Below are 19298 nucleotides of genomic sequence, written 5' to 3' on the forward strand. Positions count from 1 at the left end.
AACGCCATCACCAGGGCACAGGTCAGAGGCCTGACAGCACTGTGACAGGCAGGAAATGTTAGTCTGACACACGGGCAGTTGAATGGTTTATAGCACAGTGACAACATTCTTGACAAACCATTTCAATCCCCTCCATCTCCCTGACCCCGCACAAATAAATATGACCCAACACAAATAGGTATGACACGTCTCCATTCAATCCCTCCCCATCATCTATTGTGCTAACACGACTGCCATTCCAGAGGAGACCAACATGTACACTCAGTGGTACTTATTCAACCACTTGGACACCTTGTGCTCCACCTCTTTCTATTGCTTCAGTGGAGGAAAAAGCTTTGATCTTTTGTTCAGCCGAGGGAAGAGAAAAGTGGGCTTCCCATTTTCCAATTTCTACCTGCCAAGTTGCGCCACAGCCACAGTCTGTTGGCCAGTCAATTTGCCAATCATAGCACATAGTGTCGTGGGGGAAGAGGAGAGTGTGCGCGTGAGAGAGTATGTGTGTGTGCGTGTGTGTAGCATCCAAGGCCAGAACAGCTTACTGCCCTTGTATATTAGCTGCGGTAACACATGTAGAGACCTAACAAAGGAGTTTTTCCTGTTGATTCAACGATAAAGACACAAAGACATCATGTGTGACTACATGTGCACATATGTGATTGACTGTGTTCTTGTTTGTATCCAGTGAAGCATGTGCTTCACAGTGGGTGTGTTTTCTGTATGTGTGTGCATGCATAAGTGAAACTTCAGTGTCTATGATTCCAGGTGTGCCACAGTAAAAAAAAAATAAAAATCCTTTGAGGAGAGTGTGTTTGCCATCCAGCCCACTTTTATGGAAGTGGAATAGCAAGTGTGACACTTAAAGCACTCAGCTAAAATAACTGCAAAATGCATGAAAGCCAGGGACACTGAAAGGAAAACATTTGAATAGATGTAAAATTAAAATATTGAGACGTATTTTAGTGTAAGTGCAAATATGTCCATCACACTGCATTTAGAGTGCATATCACTGCCTGTCAGGTGCAGAAAGAAAAATGTCATAACTAAGATGGACGAACGTAAACATAATTTTTAATTCCTCACCTCGGGACTTCATGCCAATGAAACGGTTCTCTACAATGTCAATCCGACCAACGCCATGCTTTCCACTAAGAGAGAGACAGGGAGAGCCAAAGAAACACTCATACATCAATTCCACCTTCATCTAGGGAAGTCCACACATAGAGATTAATTAAATTGTGTATTGCCCTGCCATTGCAAAACATGTTTATCTTTTAGTAAACATTAATTATGAATTATCATTAAAGCTTAAACATAGCAGCCCAATAGACAGTGAGGAAACAGTTCACACCACACTTTAGAATAGTTTAGTTAGAATAATTCTCCTCATGTTTCCCCTTTTCTCAAATGTAATATTTGAATAGCAAGGCTGATCTAAAACCATTTTAGTCTTGAAATTTGGCATTAAATCATAACTACATGACTAACTAGACTGTGATGCATGTAATGATAAAGCAGCAATAACCCACAAACATAGTAGACACAACTTAGATGCCCCATAAAACACAACAAAAATCATCAGAAAAAAGCAGCAGAGGAAACAGATTTTTCTTCAGCTACCCTTTGGTACTGTTTTTTGTTTATTGTTTATTCGGACAGTTGGGAAGCAGTGATGGAGACAAAGTGGGGGAGACACGGGAGGGAAAACTCTGGTGGGATTCTATTCGAGGCCCGCAGCAACAGACACAAATCCTTCCAGAGGTGTTGGAACTTAACACTGTGACACTAACATATCTTGTTTTTCCTCAGAAACATGCTTACCCAATGTCATTGAGGTAGGAGAAGATATCTAGTGGTGAGTCCTTAGACGTGCCTTCTTGCTCATTGGTCACCTTGACAGGCACTCCTAAGGGAAAGGAATTTGAGTTCATAAATGATATTACACAGACATAAAAATGAAACAAAATACTCCACTTTTCACTGATATTTAATCCTTGATTTATATGACTTGGCTGACACTGAAACAGTAAGTTATGTTTTCTTTGTACATTGATAAAAAAAAGACTGATTTTAAATTGTACCATTCCTGCATATTTTGTTTGAAATAAGCATAACTTGCATTGTTGTCACTGTCATCCATTACTATTGCGAAAATTCAATTTTCATACATGATTAGAGAGGTTCATTATTAATGAAGTAATCGTCGTTAAGAATTCAACGGATACATTTTTTTTATAACTGACAACCACAGATGGGCACATCAGAAGGTATCTTACTACAAGTTACAAATACTTAGTCATCAAATATTTCAAAGTAATATTTTAGTATGAGAAAATGTATTTTATCAAAATACAAGTAATATGTAACTTTATGTGTCCTGTTAATTCCAAATTAAACCTACTTTTCATATATTATTTAATAATTAACCGATTATCGTCTGTCAAGGCAGCCGGCAATTAAAAGACATTACTTAAAATGTTCATGCCTGTATGGGACATATTGCCCTTATTCTACCCTGAAAATGACCATAAAGTGGTAGACCACAGTTACCTGTGCTTTGTGTACAGTTTTAACACACCTACACACACCTACTCTGATATATACAAATTAAGAAAACCCACAGAAAAAAAAATTGCTGGTTAGGAGAAGGATTCAGATTGGTATTATTTACTGTTGCATTATTTTTTTTTCCTCAGCTCATCCAGTTCAGCTGTGTTTATATGATGTTTATGGTCAAGTGCCCTTGTTGTTACCAAATAAACTTTAACAACCTTTTTAGTTCAACATAAATAAAGTTTTTAGACACAACGCTGTATTGCAAAAAAAGGGCTAAAATTAGGAAAAAATAGACGCACATGTGTGAACTTTTAAGGTGTCATTCATGACAATGATTTGACATTAGCTGCCAAATTGGTCTTTGATACTCTGATCTCTAAATCGAAAATCACTTTGATCCAAGAGAGATCAACACCCACAGGGAGCAGGTTAAAAAAAAATTACATTTACACAGTTGAGTTAATCAAGACTTTGGGGAAAATGGTTTTTCAAAAACTAATGGAAAAAACTAATTTCAACTGACTAAACTGTCGAAAAACAGAATTGACAAAATCTGTTGACAAGTGCTGATTATCTCAGTCACTGAAATCAGTAGACGTCAGCTAAAAGTGAAAACCATTACAAAGGGAGGTGGTGAGAAGGGCTAATAAATTCAAAGGCTCAGCTCGTTTGAAAGCTGTGAAATTGTGGGCAGGCCTTTACCTAATTCAATTACTCACGCAGCTTTGTTACCCATACTCTCTTCAGCACTGAGATTTTTTTGCGCCACTGATTGTTTGTGTGCTCATGCGCATGTGCAGGGAACAAAACCACTTGCAGATTCATCACCCATCTTCTTATTACCATGTCTCTAACACACACACACACAAATAAAGACACCCACGTTCACTTCACACACTTCCTCTCTAAAGCCACTTAAACCAAGCACACATCAATCACTGTCATGAACCTGCTTATTCATGGCCTTCAATGAGCAACACGGGCCAAAGGTGGAGGCGAGGAAACAAACACGACACATGGGTGTGTGTCCATGTGTGTGTTGAGAAGAAAATATAACCATTTGAGGACTGCCCAAGGAGCGGAAATGAGACAGAAATCTGCCGATAGTCGCTCTCCATCCGTCCAGCATTCAGGGCTATACATACTTTAGCAGGCTTGCAGTTGTCAGTCAAATAGCTTTGAAGATAAGAGCAGCACTTCTGGTCGCCTTTCAGCCAGCGTTTACAAAGCCCTGACAGGAATGACACGTGAGGGACTTGACAAATTTTTTTAGACAAGGGCTTTGTTGATGGCCCATTCTCATATCGCGGGAAACGCGGTGGCTCCCATGGAAAGAAGAAAAAGTACCTCGCGGTGCAGGAGAGGGTAGTACGGATGATGCATTACTGAAACCGCGCCCCCTCCCAGATACTTAATAATTAGATTAAAAGTTCAAATAAATTAAGTGTCTGAACGTGGGAGTGTAGGGGCTGGCCTTTCGTTCCCTGTTTTCTCCTTGCTCTCTCCATCATGCGAGTTCTATCATTCACTGAGGGGTCTTTTTCTCCCCGTGATCCCTTTCTTCAGTTTTTCGCAGCCTAACAGTGCAGACAATGGGAGCGCAGACACAGTTGTAGGAAAAATTACTGCTTTACATTTTTCCTCTCTGTCTCTTTTTCCTCTCCACTTCTTTGGCATGAAAGGAGGGAGGGATGAAATTTTTTTTCTTAAAAAGGGAGAGGAATGGGGAATGGAGTGTTTGACGGGGGAAAAAGGTTCTTGTGTTAAATATTCTTTTTTAATCAGTGAGAAAACTTTGGTGAGAAAGGCAGGGATGAAAAGGTGGGAGGGGGAATGAAATGAAACATTCTTGTGCTGATCTTGTGCTCAGAGGGAGGAGTAGGCTCTGGCCTTTGTGTGGACAACTAAAACAGCTTTTGTCATAGGGTGCTCAATAATGGCAGAGGGAATATGTGTGAAAACAGAGTGCAGGCCTGCAAAGAACCCGCGAAACCAGACTAGGCTTCACCACCGCATAGCTGTTTTACAAAAGCATGTCTCATCTCCAGCTACTTGTTTTATAGTTTAACATTTTCTTTGGGAAACTGGTAAAATGAGATCTGAACACCACTTCAATGCTGATACACACTGAATGAGCATTTTCATTTGGACTTTTACCAGCATTATCGATCACAAACGTTCCCACCAAATCCAGCCAACCTTCTGAACTTCCATTAAATAACTATTGTAGCTCATAAAGCTGCCCATCAAGCCTGTGTGATCAGAGGAGCCAGTGTCTCTCAGCCGATTGATGTAAGCGCTTCCAAAGCTTCCACTAGTGTCCGGGGATGAAGGGACATCTGTGCCATTTGCCCCAGGCATGGATGTTTCTTTGCCATTCTCTCTTTGCGCAAACATGTGACACTTTCCACTATTCAGCCCAGCCCTTGTGGCAATATATCTAATGAGTGTTTCTCTGGCCCCTCAGGGCTTGGTGTATTAGCTGGACTTAATGCTTCCGGCCTGTGTGTGTACCCCCAGGCCAAACACGGCAGCTTTGGGCCGAGTAATGCTGTGAGGGGTTAAGGATAAGTCTGGGTGGTCAGGAATGGTGATAAAGTGCAACCGGGTCAGCGTGAGAGCTGTAGCCCTGCGGCCATTACCATCACTGTTAAGTAACATAAGAGAACGACGATCGGAAATGGACACTATCCCTTACTGATACATTAAAGAACTGCTATCTAATATCATTCAATATCTTCAAAAACTGTCCCATCAAATTGAATCTGATGGCTGATTTCAAAAACAAAAAGTGGGAAAATCATCCTATCTTTTCAAAAGGAAGTCCATATTTAGCTGGAAATTAATTTGCCCTTAAGTCTGACATAAATGCCTATTTGAAATTTAAAAAATTACTTACAGATTTTAAATGTTATCATATATCACAGCACATGTAAGGTAAATGAAATGACAAATTAGATTTTTAGCAAGTTTGTCCATTTACATTTGACTTTAGATTTTAGAAATTCCATTTAAAGTTATGACATTTAAAGTTATAAGAGGTAGACTGACGAGGCATCAACAGGTGACACAAGCACAAACCGTTTTTGAACTCTATCTCCAGGACATCGGGGGTGTTGGGGGAATCTTCTGGGTTCTTGGTCATCAGGTACAGGTCAGCCGGAGCGCGGCTCTGAAAAGCACACATAAACACACACACTCACTCTCTCTATTTCACACACTATATTCTCCTTGATGAATAACCAGGACCTTCTGAGACCTCATCAATGAACAACACTGCGGATGGCGAGACTATTGTGTGAGGTGATAACAGACAACTCGAGACATGGCTTGGAAAAGAAAAGAGAGGATGATGCGTGAAAAAGGAGAAACCTGAAAACACCATCAGGAGTTCAGTGAAGATAAAAAAAAAAAAAAAATCAATGTTCCATTTTTCTCCTCTATTTGGTTTCATTTTCCCTGTGTGGCCCTTCACCACAGGGGAAGGAGGGGAGGGGTGGGATGCAGTGAGAACGAGAGTGGGAAAGGGCAAAAGAAAGAAATCACTCACATCCTCAAGAATTGTGAACACTTGACGAGTCAAAACACACCTGATACTATGACAGAACCGATTTGAACAACACTACATCCTTGATAGTATTCAGCCTTTCTGTAAAAATCTCAGATCTGACAATTCTATCATGTGTCTGATGTCTTCTCTACCTGTCTTCACCTCCGCTAATTTTCCAGTATTGATTTTCTGAGCGACGTTTGCCTTCTATTCTATTTTCAAATGAAGAATTTTGCTAAATGGGCATCACACAAGTCGACTCCCGAAAACCACTAAAGTTGTTCTGGGTGACAGACGTTTGTCATTTTTCCAGTCGGTGGGAGCTGGGAGTGATTTCAGTGAGTCGTGGTAGGGACCTAAAAGAGCGCGATGGTCTGACGTGTCTGCCCAGCGATGTGGCCCTCCAACAATTACACAGCATTAGGACAAGACGATGGCCAATGTCTCCTGAGCTGAGGCAAATTGCAGGGGGACTATGCAAAATAACTACTGGGTGCATTTAAATGGAAAGCTTTACCAGACACTAAATCATCATACAATAACTAATCGGCATCTGCTCGTCGCCTGTCAGTGAGGAGAAAACGAGCAGCGCAATCACTTTCCTTCCTTTTAACTAAACACCGAAATTGACCAGGAAAGCGTCTGTCTTTCTCTCCTTTATTTTCTGCCTCAGTGCCCTGAAAGATGCCAAATGAGAGCGAGCAGGAGAGGGGCGAAATGACTACCCTAAAAAGTCCTTTGATGCATACTCGTTGAGGGGGGAAGATGGACTGAATTTTAAATACCACAGAATGCAAACGTCTATAGTTCCATACCAGTTGTAAACCGATGGTTGTCTTTTTCGACCTTCAAAAAAAAAGAAAACTGCAGTATATCACATAAGAGACATTAGCTCTAACAGGATTTACTGGTGGCATGTTGCTAATTTATTTATCTAAAGCAGTATTTTACCATAGTGGTTTTTCAGACATTATGCTAAACTCATTGAGAAACTCCAGATTTAGTAAAAGTTTACCATTTTATTTTAAATCTCTGGAGGAATAAACATTTCATTTCTTGTTTGGGATTAATTTCAATTACATTCCTGAGTTACAAAGTTTAAAAAATGATTTTATTTCCCATGCAAGTGTCTTTATTGCCTTAAAAAAGTGAATAGCCACACTATGGATTAAAGAAGAACAATTTCTCCCAGATCAATTAAAAACACATTTTTTAAATGCATATAAATTCATGCTGCTGCCTGAGTAATTCTTGAAAACTCATGCATGCTTCAACAATGAGAGCTCAAACTTAATAGTTCATTGGATACAAAGAAAAAAGAAAAAAAAACAAGGGGAATAGGCTTGTTTCCAGTGAGCGAGAGATCAATGCATTTCAATTCAAACCCCCTGCAGGTGGACCTGTCCCAAAGCCATGGCCCTGAAAGAGAGGAAAAGGTAGAGACAGAGAAGGCGGGGGGCAAGGGGGGTATTGGTGGGAAATGGGGCATGAAGCGCACCATCATGTAGCACAGAGCAGCTCCTTTGGCAGTCTTTGCTTCTGCCATATTGTTGTGCTAAACGTGTCCCATACAGCAAAGAAGAAGGCTGACGCATGAACTTAAAGCAAGTAAATTTCTATCTTTCCACATATTAGTTGCCTCATTGGTTTTCAATCGAAGCCAACGGAGCCAAAAGAGGCAGAGGTGGCAGGAGGGGAGAGGGGGGAGGAAGGGAAGGGAGAGTTGAGAGTGAGATAGAAGAGGATGGTAAAAACATCTTTGGCGCAATGGGTTGGAAATGACGCTTAAATCACCACGTTTCAAGTCTGTCCTTCTCTTTAAAATGCAAACATGGCAAATTGAGATGAAACTAAAACAATATACACATGATGTGCTGGAGAGATTTTTATATTCTTAACACCCAGGATGTTTTGGTTAATGTTGGGGCCTCAGCTGAATTTAATGAAGACAACAGCCATTTCTACATCGAGGCAAAGCTCCAGTGACACTGAGGTGGACACAGGGAGCGCTTGCTAAGTATTACAGGTCAGACCAATCAGACCTGAGGGCAGCAAAGGCACATGACAAACGCTGACCTCTTTGCTTCAAAGCACACATTCACATGCATACATACGCCGACAAGCCCACTTCCTTTCCCTACAGGCAGTCTTCTATCCATCCATCTTTCCAGCCGGCCATGCGACCGGCGGAAAACAAGTTTTCATTTCCTCTAGGTGAGCAGGGGCTTGGCGTTACGCTTCTTTACTCTTGGTCAACACGAGCAGTGGCCCATCAGCTCTCTGATCAAAGAGTGGAGTGGGCCCAGGGAAGCTCCTTGACAGAGGCTATAATTAAGACTGAGGTGATGTTTTAATGACTCAGGACGAGTGTCAGTCTGCCTTAGGCTGGGCCGCAACCGCTCATGTGTGGAGGGACAGAGACAGAGGGGGGAGATACTGAGGAAACTAGAGGGTATTGAGTCATTCAACAACTGGTATATTGCTAACCATATGTGATGAATACCACAACTTAATAAGTGTAGTGGGGCTGTGCAATCTTAGGGTTGTTTCAGAACTTTTGTAGCAAATTACAAAATCTCAATTTAGTAAATAAGCGCATTACAGCTGTAAACCACAGGGTGCCTAAACCAAGTAGCCCCCTCTTCTTGGTACGAGATTCTAATTTTGTTTGACTGCTCAGATTTAACCCATTCAGTGTCATGTTCAATCTCCTCCATTTGTTTGTGTTGCCATTGTGCAAATTTCCTGCCTGCATCAGTGCCATTTGGAAAAAGCAATTTAAAAAAACAAAAAATGTTGCTGTAAACTGTGTCATTTGCAACATGGTAGAATACAAAGTAGAACATAATTATTTTATCATCACACAATCTATTTGTCTATATCCTACAGCCTAAATTGCAGAACAAAAACTTTTAAAACATTTTCTGGCAAATCAAATGAGGAACATTTATGGATTGTCCAAAACAAGCAGAGATATTGAAGGGTAGCATTAAGAATCTCTGGTATCTTCCAACAAACGATGGAAAGGAGACAGTGTTCATTGTGGTCAACAGGTACATGCTAATAGTACTATATCTGATGTGAATGAATAGTTGAAGTTGCCCTGGGCACATGTCTTCACATAGGTTAACGCTACCAGATGGAGGTAAGTAAATGAAAAAGTCATTGTGCTACAGGCAAGATGGTTTAGGGTTATCAGGAAGGATACAGTGTTAATCATAGAGTAACCTGACCTCTGCTGACTCTTATCTACAGGAGAACATATGAGCGACCATTTGGACATTTCCTAGTCTGACTATGTTGAGCAGAGAGGGGCCTTTGTACCACAGGTGGGGGGCGTCGGGGGGGGTGTATAGTTAAGGTTCACCCTGGGCCTTTAGGGCTGTAACCGGAGGAGAGAGAGAGGCTGATATAGAGAGGAGATACTTAGAACAAGATGACCCCTTTCAGATGACCTTCTAGGTCTATCAGAATCTGTCAAGTTGGTTTGGTCATATGGGTGAGAAAATCCTTTTGTTGTTAATTTTTAGAGGTCAATTATGAATAATATCCTGCATTAGACAGCGTTTAAATTCATCTATGGACTGCACTTTAATATTGCGTCACTGTTGAGATGTAAACCTTGACTCTAATTAACAAACATACTCGGAAACAGATTGCCAGAGTGGACAGGAGCTGTGGCTACTGAAAATTACTGAATTATTGCAGCTCGTTCAGAGTTCAAATTATCATTTTGTGGCCTCTGTAATGTATTCAAATCCTTTTACCACTCTGGACTCCTGCACCATAAATATTTCATTGTATTTAATGCCATTAATCGATTCAATATTGAAGTAAATGGTCCAACACAAAACCCTTGAATGAAATCAGTTACACAATACTGTCATCATGCATCGCTATGCTATTGAGCCGGTTCGTCTCATTCTTTTCAAAACATTTCTCAACAGGCAGGCCACTAAAGAGGCAGTGGAGGGGTGGGAAAGGGACAGAAAAAGAGTGAGAGAGATAGAGGTCTGTGAGTTACAGTGGCCCTGCCCCTGAATCTCCACTGCAACAACGCGGGACCCCTCGTCTCCATGTGACACCCCGTCCATTGGGGACTCATCTGTCTGGCGCGTTGTCTTTGTACTTTACTGTTACTGGTGACATTTTGGTGTCACGGTGTCACGATGAAATGGCTCCCCTCCCACGTTGCAGCCCGCGGCAGCGCAACCAGTGGAACAATGAGGTCCCGAGGAGTTGGGGCTGGAACTCAGGAGGCCCCAGCTGGGCGCAACGCCCTAACCCTTCCCCCTCCCTGGCTCCCATGAAATCGGGAATTAGTCGAAGCGTTGCTGACGACAAGTCAGTGTCTGTGTGTCCCAGGCTCTTCCCAGGGCCTGGCGAGGACCCGGGGTGAGGAGAGACAGAGACACAGACACAGCGACCAAGGGATGGGAGCTCTGGGGGTCACTGGGGGCAACCTGTATGTACTGCTTTGACCTCCGACCCAAACAGAGATCAAACTTTGTCTCACCCATGGCACTGTGGGAGAGTCGTGTTTGTCTCTGATGGGGCTGGCATGGGTCAGCAGAAGGCACAGAAGCCTAACTGCTATGTTATTTTTACAGTCACTCCAAATGGATGATGCATTTTAACTGTACACATTTTTCTGTTATTGTGGAAATTACAGTTTGCACTGTGTGAGGGTGACGGGAGGACAGAGATTATTTACTGCATGGTAAACTGTATCAATATCAAAAACTATTTCTGTGTAGGTTTAAAAATGTCCTGGGTAATTCTGTGTTGGTAATTCTCTAACCCTAGACTACATCATGATGAATTACAAGCACAAACTGTTCTAAGAACAGGTACTGATCTGAAGATGACATACACTGTCTAGATGTTAACACAGATTCTAAAGCCATTATCTAAAACTATTCAGGTGTACATTTTCTTTCAAACTTCAGTTCAGTTATTATACTTTAACATCAGTATTGTCAATTAATCCACAATTGTACAAATGTGACTTTCTTGTTGAATCAGTGCGTATTCATATCAGTGTTCAGTGAATGTGATGAGATTTATTTAGTTACTATAAATGTGTCAGTCTCCGTAAGTATTATATCTTGTGGGTTTTAGTACTGGTTCATTTAAATTATAAGTATGTCCCATAAGGGTATGATTTCCTTTTCTAAAGAATGACATGCTGTTGAGAACCAGTCTTACCTTAGGATTCTCCAGGATGCCAGACTCATAGCTGTAAAGAAACACAATTTCAAAAATCACAGTCTATTTAATTGTGATCGAAAGAAGACCTCAAAATAGGAACTAAAGAAGCTGCATCACACCAGTCTTACGCACCTTATATGCATGAGGTTGGCATCCATGCTCCAGGGTGCCTTTGGAGTGACAGGCACAGGGATGCCATGTTTCTACAGTGTGACAGAGAAAAGCGTTATGTTATATACTGTTTGCCTGCAAGTTAACTGCACCTTAAGGTTAGAGTACAGGCTTTAAATCAGATCTGTACTTGTCTGTCTAGAAAGTTCTAAAGATGAAGAACCAAGCAAAATATTTCCAGTGGCTGGTTTATGACATGCTGTGTAACCTAAATCTGTTTCCCCATACTGCTTTTGTCTTTAAGAGTCTGCAGTGAAAAGAACAAAAAAACAAAGAAAGATGTTTTCAATATGGCCAAAGGAAAAGTCAACAATTCAGTGTTTTAAGATTGTGTGATTTCACAAGCACACATAAGCCAGCAAGAGGGGTGTTGACTAAAACATCATGACCACCCTCTAGTGGGGAAAACTGGTCTAAACCACCATCTAACAGACCACAAGAAAAAACAGCCAACAAATGCGTGTGTGGTCTAAGCAATGCTGTGGTTGTGAAACACTCCTGGCATGCCCCACTTAAAGGGGCAATATGCAGGTTTGGAGATATGTAGGTTTAATGCTCATATTAAAAACGTAATGACGTGATGATACAAACTCAGAAATCTATCTATCTATCTATTTTTTTATTCAGTCAATGAAGATCTTTCTCTTCTGATTAAAACGTATTCCCCAAAACTACAAAGTGCACATTTAAAAAAGTGCACTCTGCCAGTGCAACATAACACAATATAACAAGGAAAGCAACAAATAAAAATGGTTCCATTTACATTTTTACTTAAATAAAAGTAAACATGACAGCAACACGGTCAGCAAACTTGTACATCAATCATGTTCATTCAACTTAGCTTCATTGTATATCTATATTTCATAGACTTAATGGTGTATCAGTAATTCTGGAATTATTTATATCAATACTAAAATAATTTTCAATTGATGGCCAAACTGTACTTTGTGATATGTGAGTTACCTGAGCATATTCCATCAGGTCTGTTCTCCCCCGGAAGCGATTGTAGAACTCAGGGATCCTCCATGGTGCAATGATCTAAACAGCACAAACACAGAGAGTGGAAGTGTGGGTCCTGCTGCTGCAGATGCTGTGTCAAACAGTAATAACTATTTAACCTCCAAATAGTAAAACAGCAAACTTACCTTAACTTCAGGGTAGAGGGCGTAGCATGTGAGCTCAAAACGTATCTGGTCATTGCCCTGAAAAACATGAACATAATGGATCAGCTCCATGTATCACAGCTGAGTTGTGTCAATGAAAATCTCAAATAGCTCATTTTGTGCAACCAACAGGCTAAAACTTAAAGACCTTCAATTTACGATCATAAAAAACTGAGAGAAAAAAAAAATCATGACTAACAGCCACCGCCAGTAAAACACGTGTTGCTTAAAAAAGTTATCAAATCTATGATCAGAATGATTACTTTGTCAACCAACTATTCAATCAATTAACTAACAATTTTAGCTTTTATACAGAGAGGTTTCCCACGTCTGGAGTGTCTGTTGACATATGTTGACAGATTCGCAGCCTGCTTGAGATTTCTGTTCTACATTTTTCTGTATGCTGGTGCTATATGGTCACTTTCCTCATTATTAGATATAGTCTAAACTACCACAAATATAACGTATATATAACAAAAATGTAAAAACAGCTGTTAAATGTTAAGACACAGCTGAGGATGTAACAAGGTATTACTTCAGGGTTGTACTGTCACTTTAAAGTGTGGTATCTGTCTCCATCTACAGGTAAAACATGGACACTGCATGCCAACTGATAGCATATTGCTGCTATATTAAACCACCTTCGAATCCAATTTGAAGCAACGCTAGCCCATGTTCGTTATGATGGCAATTTGGTAGTACCGACATGGCAACTTTAAATTCACTTAATGAGCAACGACACTGGCAACGCCTGTTGAAACTTTAACTTGTAACTTAACTCAGCCCTTGCAAACGTTCTGGGTTCATTTCCATCTTTTTCTACCAAAATCAAGCAATCAAGGAAGTTGAAGCACTGGTTTACAGATGAAACAAAGAAACACAAATTGGATCGTAAATGGTGTTAATCAAAACTAGTTTTCTACCTCACATGGCATATGTGTACTCAACCACAAGAGTTTTTTTTTTGACACTGTAGGTCAAATTTCTCAATGGCAGCCACCTGTCACCTGCTCACAACCCCTTTTTCTGTAGTAAAGGATACAAAATTACCCGGTCACTGCTACTCTCAGTTCTTACACATCCTGAAACCATCACTCTTGACTGAGTGCATCATCACACAGAATTAACAGTTTCCTTTTTGAAACTTCTCAATCAGCTTTCACATCTCGTTGCTCCACTGAAACAGCAATTACCAAAGTTGTAAATTACATTTTGCCTCTATCGATTCAAATTCCACCTCTCTGCATCACCCATCAAAAGCTCTGCTATGTAACTGCAGTCAAATTTGGAACTGGTCTCAATTCCCATCCCTAACCTCACAGCTCTGTTCTTGGCTCTCTCCTCTTCCCTTTTTATTTTTCACATCTTCTCTGAATTAAGGGTTTAAGGATGGAAGGTATGCTGTACAGCCTCTAGAGAAAAAAAATGGGATTTGTGAATACTGGGCTGTATAAATTGTAATTATTGTAATGACTGTAACTATTTAATTGAATTAAAAGTTATGAGTTGATATAGATCTTTGAACTAAGATATCTGAAAAGGATTACAGATAGATATCTTGGTTATGTTAGTATATTTTGTGGATCAAATTATGCATTGAATTAAGGCTAGTATTTATCATTTCACAGTCACTTCTTACTCATACTAACCAAGAAAAACATTTGACAGACCTCCAAAGCGCAAAAACACATTTGCATTTTTCTTTGAACTGCAGTGACTCATTTCATTTAACTGATAATCGACATAAGTGTGAGGAAAAGGGCAGGCAATCGAGATGCTACCATCTGTTTCAAATTCACAGGAAACATCTATATTTCTTTCAATGAATAGATGACTGAAAACATGAAAATGATGTTTCTGAATGAGTGGGGCAGAAGTGGCTCAAGGGAAAGTAGATTTCAGACTTACTAATGCTGTTTGATTTTACAAAGTTAATGTTCAACCTTGCAAAAACATGGCCTTGACTTTAGAAAGTGACCATGTGAACTAGATTGTGTTTAGAAAAGACTTGCAGTGGCAGTGGACAATGCTCATAGCATATAACCACTCTATCAGGGCTATAATTCCAGTACCAGAAAGCGGTCTGTATAATTCCCCAAACTCATTATTTTCTGTCCCAGCTCTTAATTAAAGGCAAGAAAATGTAAATACTCTTCAGTGAACAAATGAAGTTTCTTGATGTGTTTACCTTTCCTGTGGCACCATGGGAGACGAAATTGGCACCTTCCTTCCGTGCAATCTCAACCTGCTGCCGGGCGATGCAGGGCCGTGCTACCGCAGTGCCCAGCAAGTATCGGTCCTCATAGACGGCATTGGCCTGAACTGAGGGCCAAATGAAGTCCTCCACAAACTCTGACCGCAGGTCTTCAATGAAAACCTACACAGGGTCAGGGTTCAGTACATAGAACAGGGCTTTTTGTTTTTGCCATTTTTATGTGAGAAGTTTGTAATGACTGAATTATGTATGATACTGTTCCATTCTATAAAAGGAAATAACTCATGACTGGTTGGCACAAAAGAGCTTTGACTGATACTGAAAGTTTGTGACAAAGCACTGAAGAAAGAGGATAAAAGCAACTAATGATTTCAAGCCACTACATAATGCTTTGACATTCTACTTGAAGAGGCTGAAAACTTGCTTGTTGTCAGACATGTTAGAAATACTTCATAGGTCATATGTCAGATATGAGATTTGACCATCAGTGAGCAGAGAGCAACCACATTCGTTTGCTAAGTATGTGGGAAGTCAAACCATGACTGAAATATGTGAACACTGTCAAAACAAATAGGAAGTAGGAACATGCAAGGCAACATCACATTTCATTCTATCTCTTACCTTCTTTGCACCAAGGCTCTCTGCCTTTTCCCGTGCAGCTTCGAAATCTTCATCTTGCCCGATGTTGGCCTGGAATAAAACCAACGGTTAATTGCATGCCCTCCATGTACAAACATGCAGACTCATGACTGTGCAAGTGTTAACTCTGACAATACATCGTGTTGTAATTCAGATCACATCTGTGGAGGCGTGTAACAACCTCTTCACAGCAGAGACCAAGCACTTAACGGCTTGAAGAAACAGTCTCATCTCCTGACCTGAACACTCAAAATGGTAATACTTTCCTACAAATAGATAATACTGATCGAGTAAACAAAACAGGCCTATGGCACAAACACTCTGGTACGCCTTTATTGTTCGTTCGTTCAACATAGATTATGGATGAGTCATATTTAGTGCTCAGATTCAATACATATAACAACATTTGTTGTGACCTTACAGCAGCAGGTCAACATTTGTCCATTAATTGAGCACTACAGTTGCATAGAAAGGCTTAATTTACATAAGGTATTTAGACCTCATGTCAAACACCTTGTCATGAAACACATTCCATAGGAGCCACAAGTAGTTAATGCTGTGTAATTATCAATTTCTGCTTGGCTGTCTGTTGACGCAATTTTCTTTAAGTTGACGCAACCGCATACTTTTGTAGTTTGATCAAAAACAATCGATTATGTGTTGGATCAGTGCCTGCTATTCTTCTTCTGCTCCCCTGCACAGCCAAAGCCAAAAAGATTTGTAGGGCTACTGCAGGACAGCAGTGAACTATAGACCCTCACCCATCCCCCACATTGGACTGCATAACGACTGAATAAAAGGTTAGAAAACAAGAAAATCTGCCTGCTGTGCAGTTCTAAACTGCCACTGGGCAAAAAGTAAATCCTCCGGTTTGCGTTGCCATTATGATGCCAAATCCAGTTGTAATGAGTTAACCAGCACTGTAGCACCAACAGGTTTGTTCAGGACAGTCAATGAGAAACTCCTACATGCCTGCAGGACAAACTGTGTCAGCTGTCTGCAAACAGCAAGTTGAAAACCTAAAGCGATACAGAACATGCAAACACAGCTGGTGGTAACACCTGTTGCACACACTCTGGTCTCTGAACCTTACCAAGAACGCAATGACATCGTAGCCCTGTTCCTTCAGCCAAACCAAAATGCAGGATGTGTCCAGTCCACCGCTGTACGCCAGAACCACTGTACCTTTAGACATGATGAGGGCTGTTCAATCCAACAGGTAGAGAAGCTGTGGTGCGGCAGCTGAGAAGAAACAGCAGGGAGTCAAGTATATCAGTCTTAGTCTAGCTTGAGAGTAAATGTAATAATGTTACTTGAGCGTAACGGGGAGTTAAAATAACCTCATGTAACATAATACCTTAAACAACATATGTCTCTTGGTCCTATGTGTCCTCGGTTATCAAATAACGGCTTCGTTTATCGTCAAAGTCGCACAGTTCCAAGACGGAACCTTGGGCAGCACGTAATTAAAAATTTGGTGATTTCACCTTAGGCTCTGGGAATTTGGTAATTTTCACTATTTTCTGACATTTTAGAAACTAAGGGGTTTAGATGACTGGGAGGCACTTTAATCAATGAAGCAAATACTAATTAGCTGGAGCCCTGGTCCTGGGACTGAGGTAAGATTGTTTAACGTGCTTAACAGTAAAGCTGGGCAGTACATCAAAAATGTTATCATTATTGTGATACGAGACAATATGTGGTGTTAGAGTTTGGATATCATTATATTGTGATGTGGCACAACTGTTGTCAACTGCTGCATTACATCAAAGACCCTTTTTTTAAAATCACCAGACTGCTCTACTTGATATGTTAATACTTCATTAGTTATTATTTACACATTATTGATTATCATTGATTGCTCTTAGTCAAATTCATCTTATTTATCTGTTTGTTTTGTCTGCTTTTTGTCAAATGAATAGCATTGCTCACACAAATGTAGTGAGGTGGAGAGAGAGTCTGGGTAACCATGAATGTCTGCTGTTTCACCATGGTTTTGCAGAGCAGCAACAAATCAATGAGTAGCAGCCGAACCATGGATCACGCTAGCTAGTTAACTGTTAATGCAGCTTTTCCTTCACTTTTCCATAAATGAAAAAACAAGCTGATCTCAGAGGAGAATAAGGCCCCCAGGACACTGTCTGAAGCTAGCAATGTGGCAGGGTCCACCACATATAAACAAAGTTAAACAGTATGAAATTGTACTGTTCTTTAGTCTCATAAAGAAGTTTGCTTATTCAGTTTTTAAGAAGCCATTCAAAAAAAAAAAAGACTTTCTTTCTGCCCCACAACTACAGAGTACTCCTTTAAATGTTACAGATTAACCAATATTAATAAGTTCCCAACCATTGCACCATCGCTTTGACAGCACCATTTTGTCATAAAAAAACATCCTAACCATCCTTTTTTTAAAGTTTCAGCCACATGTGCAGAGGATCATGATGCAATCTTTACAGGTGGTTTCCCGCTTCCTTGAATGTAGCTACCTTTCCATTATCGTTTCTGTGGTTTTGACACGCAGGAGGTGTTGAAGTTATATGCGTCATCTTTAAAAACATGTTCGCAATGTGTAATTTTTTTTTCTTTCACGTCCATCCACGTGGGTGAAAACAGGATTTGGGGAGGGGGTACATTTTAAATGGACATTAACGGCGACGCCTCTCATTATGATGAGTTAAATCTCTGCATCTGTTTCTCCCGTGTTTTAACAAACTGTCTGACTGTGGCAGCAACAGGGTATACACGAATTAGCTTAACAGACACACACTGTTGTCTTTTCTCTGTTAGCTAGCTTTTTTTCTTCGGAGAGAGGAAAAAAAAACCAACAACAACGCATTTTGTCAGTTGAAGCGACGAACCGGTTCTACCTGAAGATGAAAGCGGCGAAAGGCAATGTCGTGACCGAGAGACAGACAAAACCTTTAAGTGACACTTCAAATCGTAGAGCTGTGGTAGTACTTACGTGAGCGATAAACAAACCGCCGATTTGTGGAGAGACGCTGTCGCCGTGTGAGCAGTGAAGGGGCTCTGAGACCAACCGCTGCTTATATGTGATTGGTCCAACCTCTCATTGCGTCATCCACTGCGCTCACATCGTGTATCACTCATGATGAAAGATGCTCCTGAGTTGCATTAGGGAAATTACAATTACAACATTGTTTTAGAGTTCAGGATATTTTAGTCTCTACTGTTTCAGTTCATTCACTGTTTTAGTGTCTCAAGCCTGTAAGCAGTGGTGGAAGAGGTATTCATTCATTCCTGCATTCATATGTTGAAATTACACAAGTATTAAAATTACTTACTTGGAATCAAAAGTAAAAGTACTCATTCTGCTTGAAAGGGTCACCTTTACTGCTACACACAATGTAACCAGTAATGAAAACAATCAGCCATTGTAATTTTCCAGAAAATGGGTGGCCTACATTTAACATCATATACTTTGAAACTTTCACTCAAGTAATATTCGTAGAGGTGAGATTCATTCTTACTAAAGTAATTTTTTCGTACTTTTCTTTTACCCAGGTATGCATTCAATTTATCATCAGCAGAATAAATTCATAGAATCAGAAGTAAAAGCACTCATTCTTCTAGATCCCCTTAACTGAATAATGGAAAAATTAGCTCAGTTAATTCAACTACTAAACTAATCATCAAACAGCCAGCAGAACGGTCATCAAAACTAGATAGATTTAAAGTAACAGATTTTTTACTTTTGGTACTTTTAAAGCTAATATTGATGTATTTTAATAAAAGTAAGTATTTTGAATGCAGAACATCCAAACAGAGTATTTTTTTT

At 40.3% G+C, this 19298-nt stretch overlaps 1 protein-coding gene across 4 annotated transcripts in view; it reads right to left on the reverse strand.

The window, feature by feature from the left end:
* ass1 (argininosuccinate synthase 1) overlaps positions 1-18612 on the reverse strand; it is a 34811-nt gene extending 16199 nt beyond the window's left edge. For all 4 annotated transcript variants that reach the window (XR_005078104.1, XR_005078105.1, XM_037116975.1 and 1 more), the window contains exons 1-11: positions 18465-18612; positions 16596-16744; positions 15485-15553; positions 14837-15025; positions 12631-12687; positions 12449-12523; positions 11447-11517; positions 11312-11342; positions 5635-5725; positions 1819-1903; positions 1081-1145 (exon numbers count right to left, since the gene is read on the reverse strand). Coding sequence is in view for 2 of the 4 variants with exons in the window: in XM_037116975.1 (XP_036972870.1) it covers positions 1081-1145; positions 1819-1903; positions 5635-5725; positions 11312-11342; positions 11447-11517; positions 12449-12523; positions 12631-12687; positions 14837-15025; positions 15485-15553; positions 16596-16697 (835 nt within the window). In the remaining 2 variants the exon portion in view is untranslated. The remainder of the gene's footprint in view (positions 1-1080; positions 1146-1818; positions 1904-5634; positions 5726-11311; positions 11343-11446; positions 11518-12448; positions 12524-12630; positions 12688-14836; positions 15026-15484; positions 15554-16595; positions 16745-18464) is intronic.
* Between the last annotated feature and the right edge of the window lie 686 nt (positions 18613-19298).

The sequence above is a fragment of the Acanthopagrus latus genome, chromosome 12 (assembly GCF_904848185.1).
Source record: "Acanthopagrus latus isolate v.2019 chromosome 12, fAcaLat1.1, whole genome shotgun sequence".
Taxonomy (NCBI): domain Eukaryota; kingdom Metazoa; phylum Chordata; class Actinopteri; order Spariformes; family Sparidae; genus Acanthopagrus; species Acanthopagrus latus.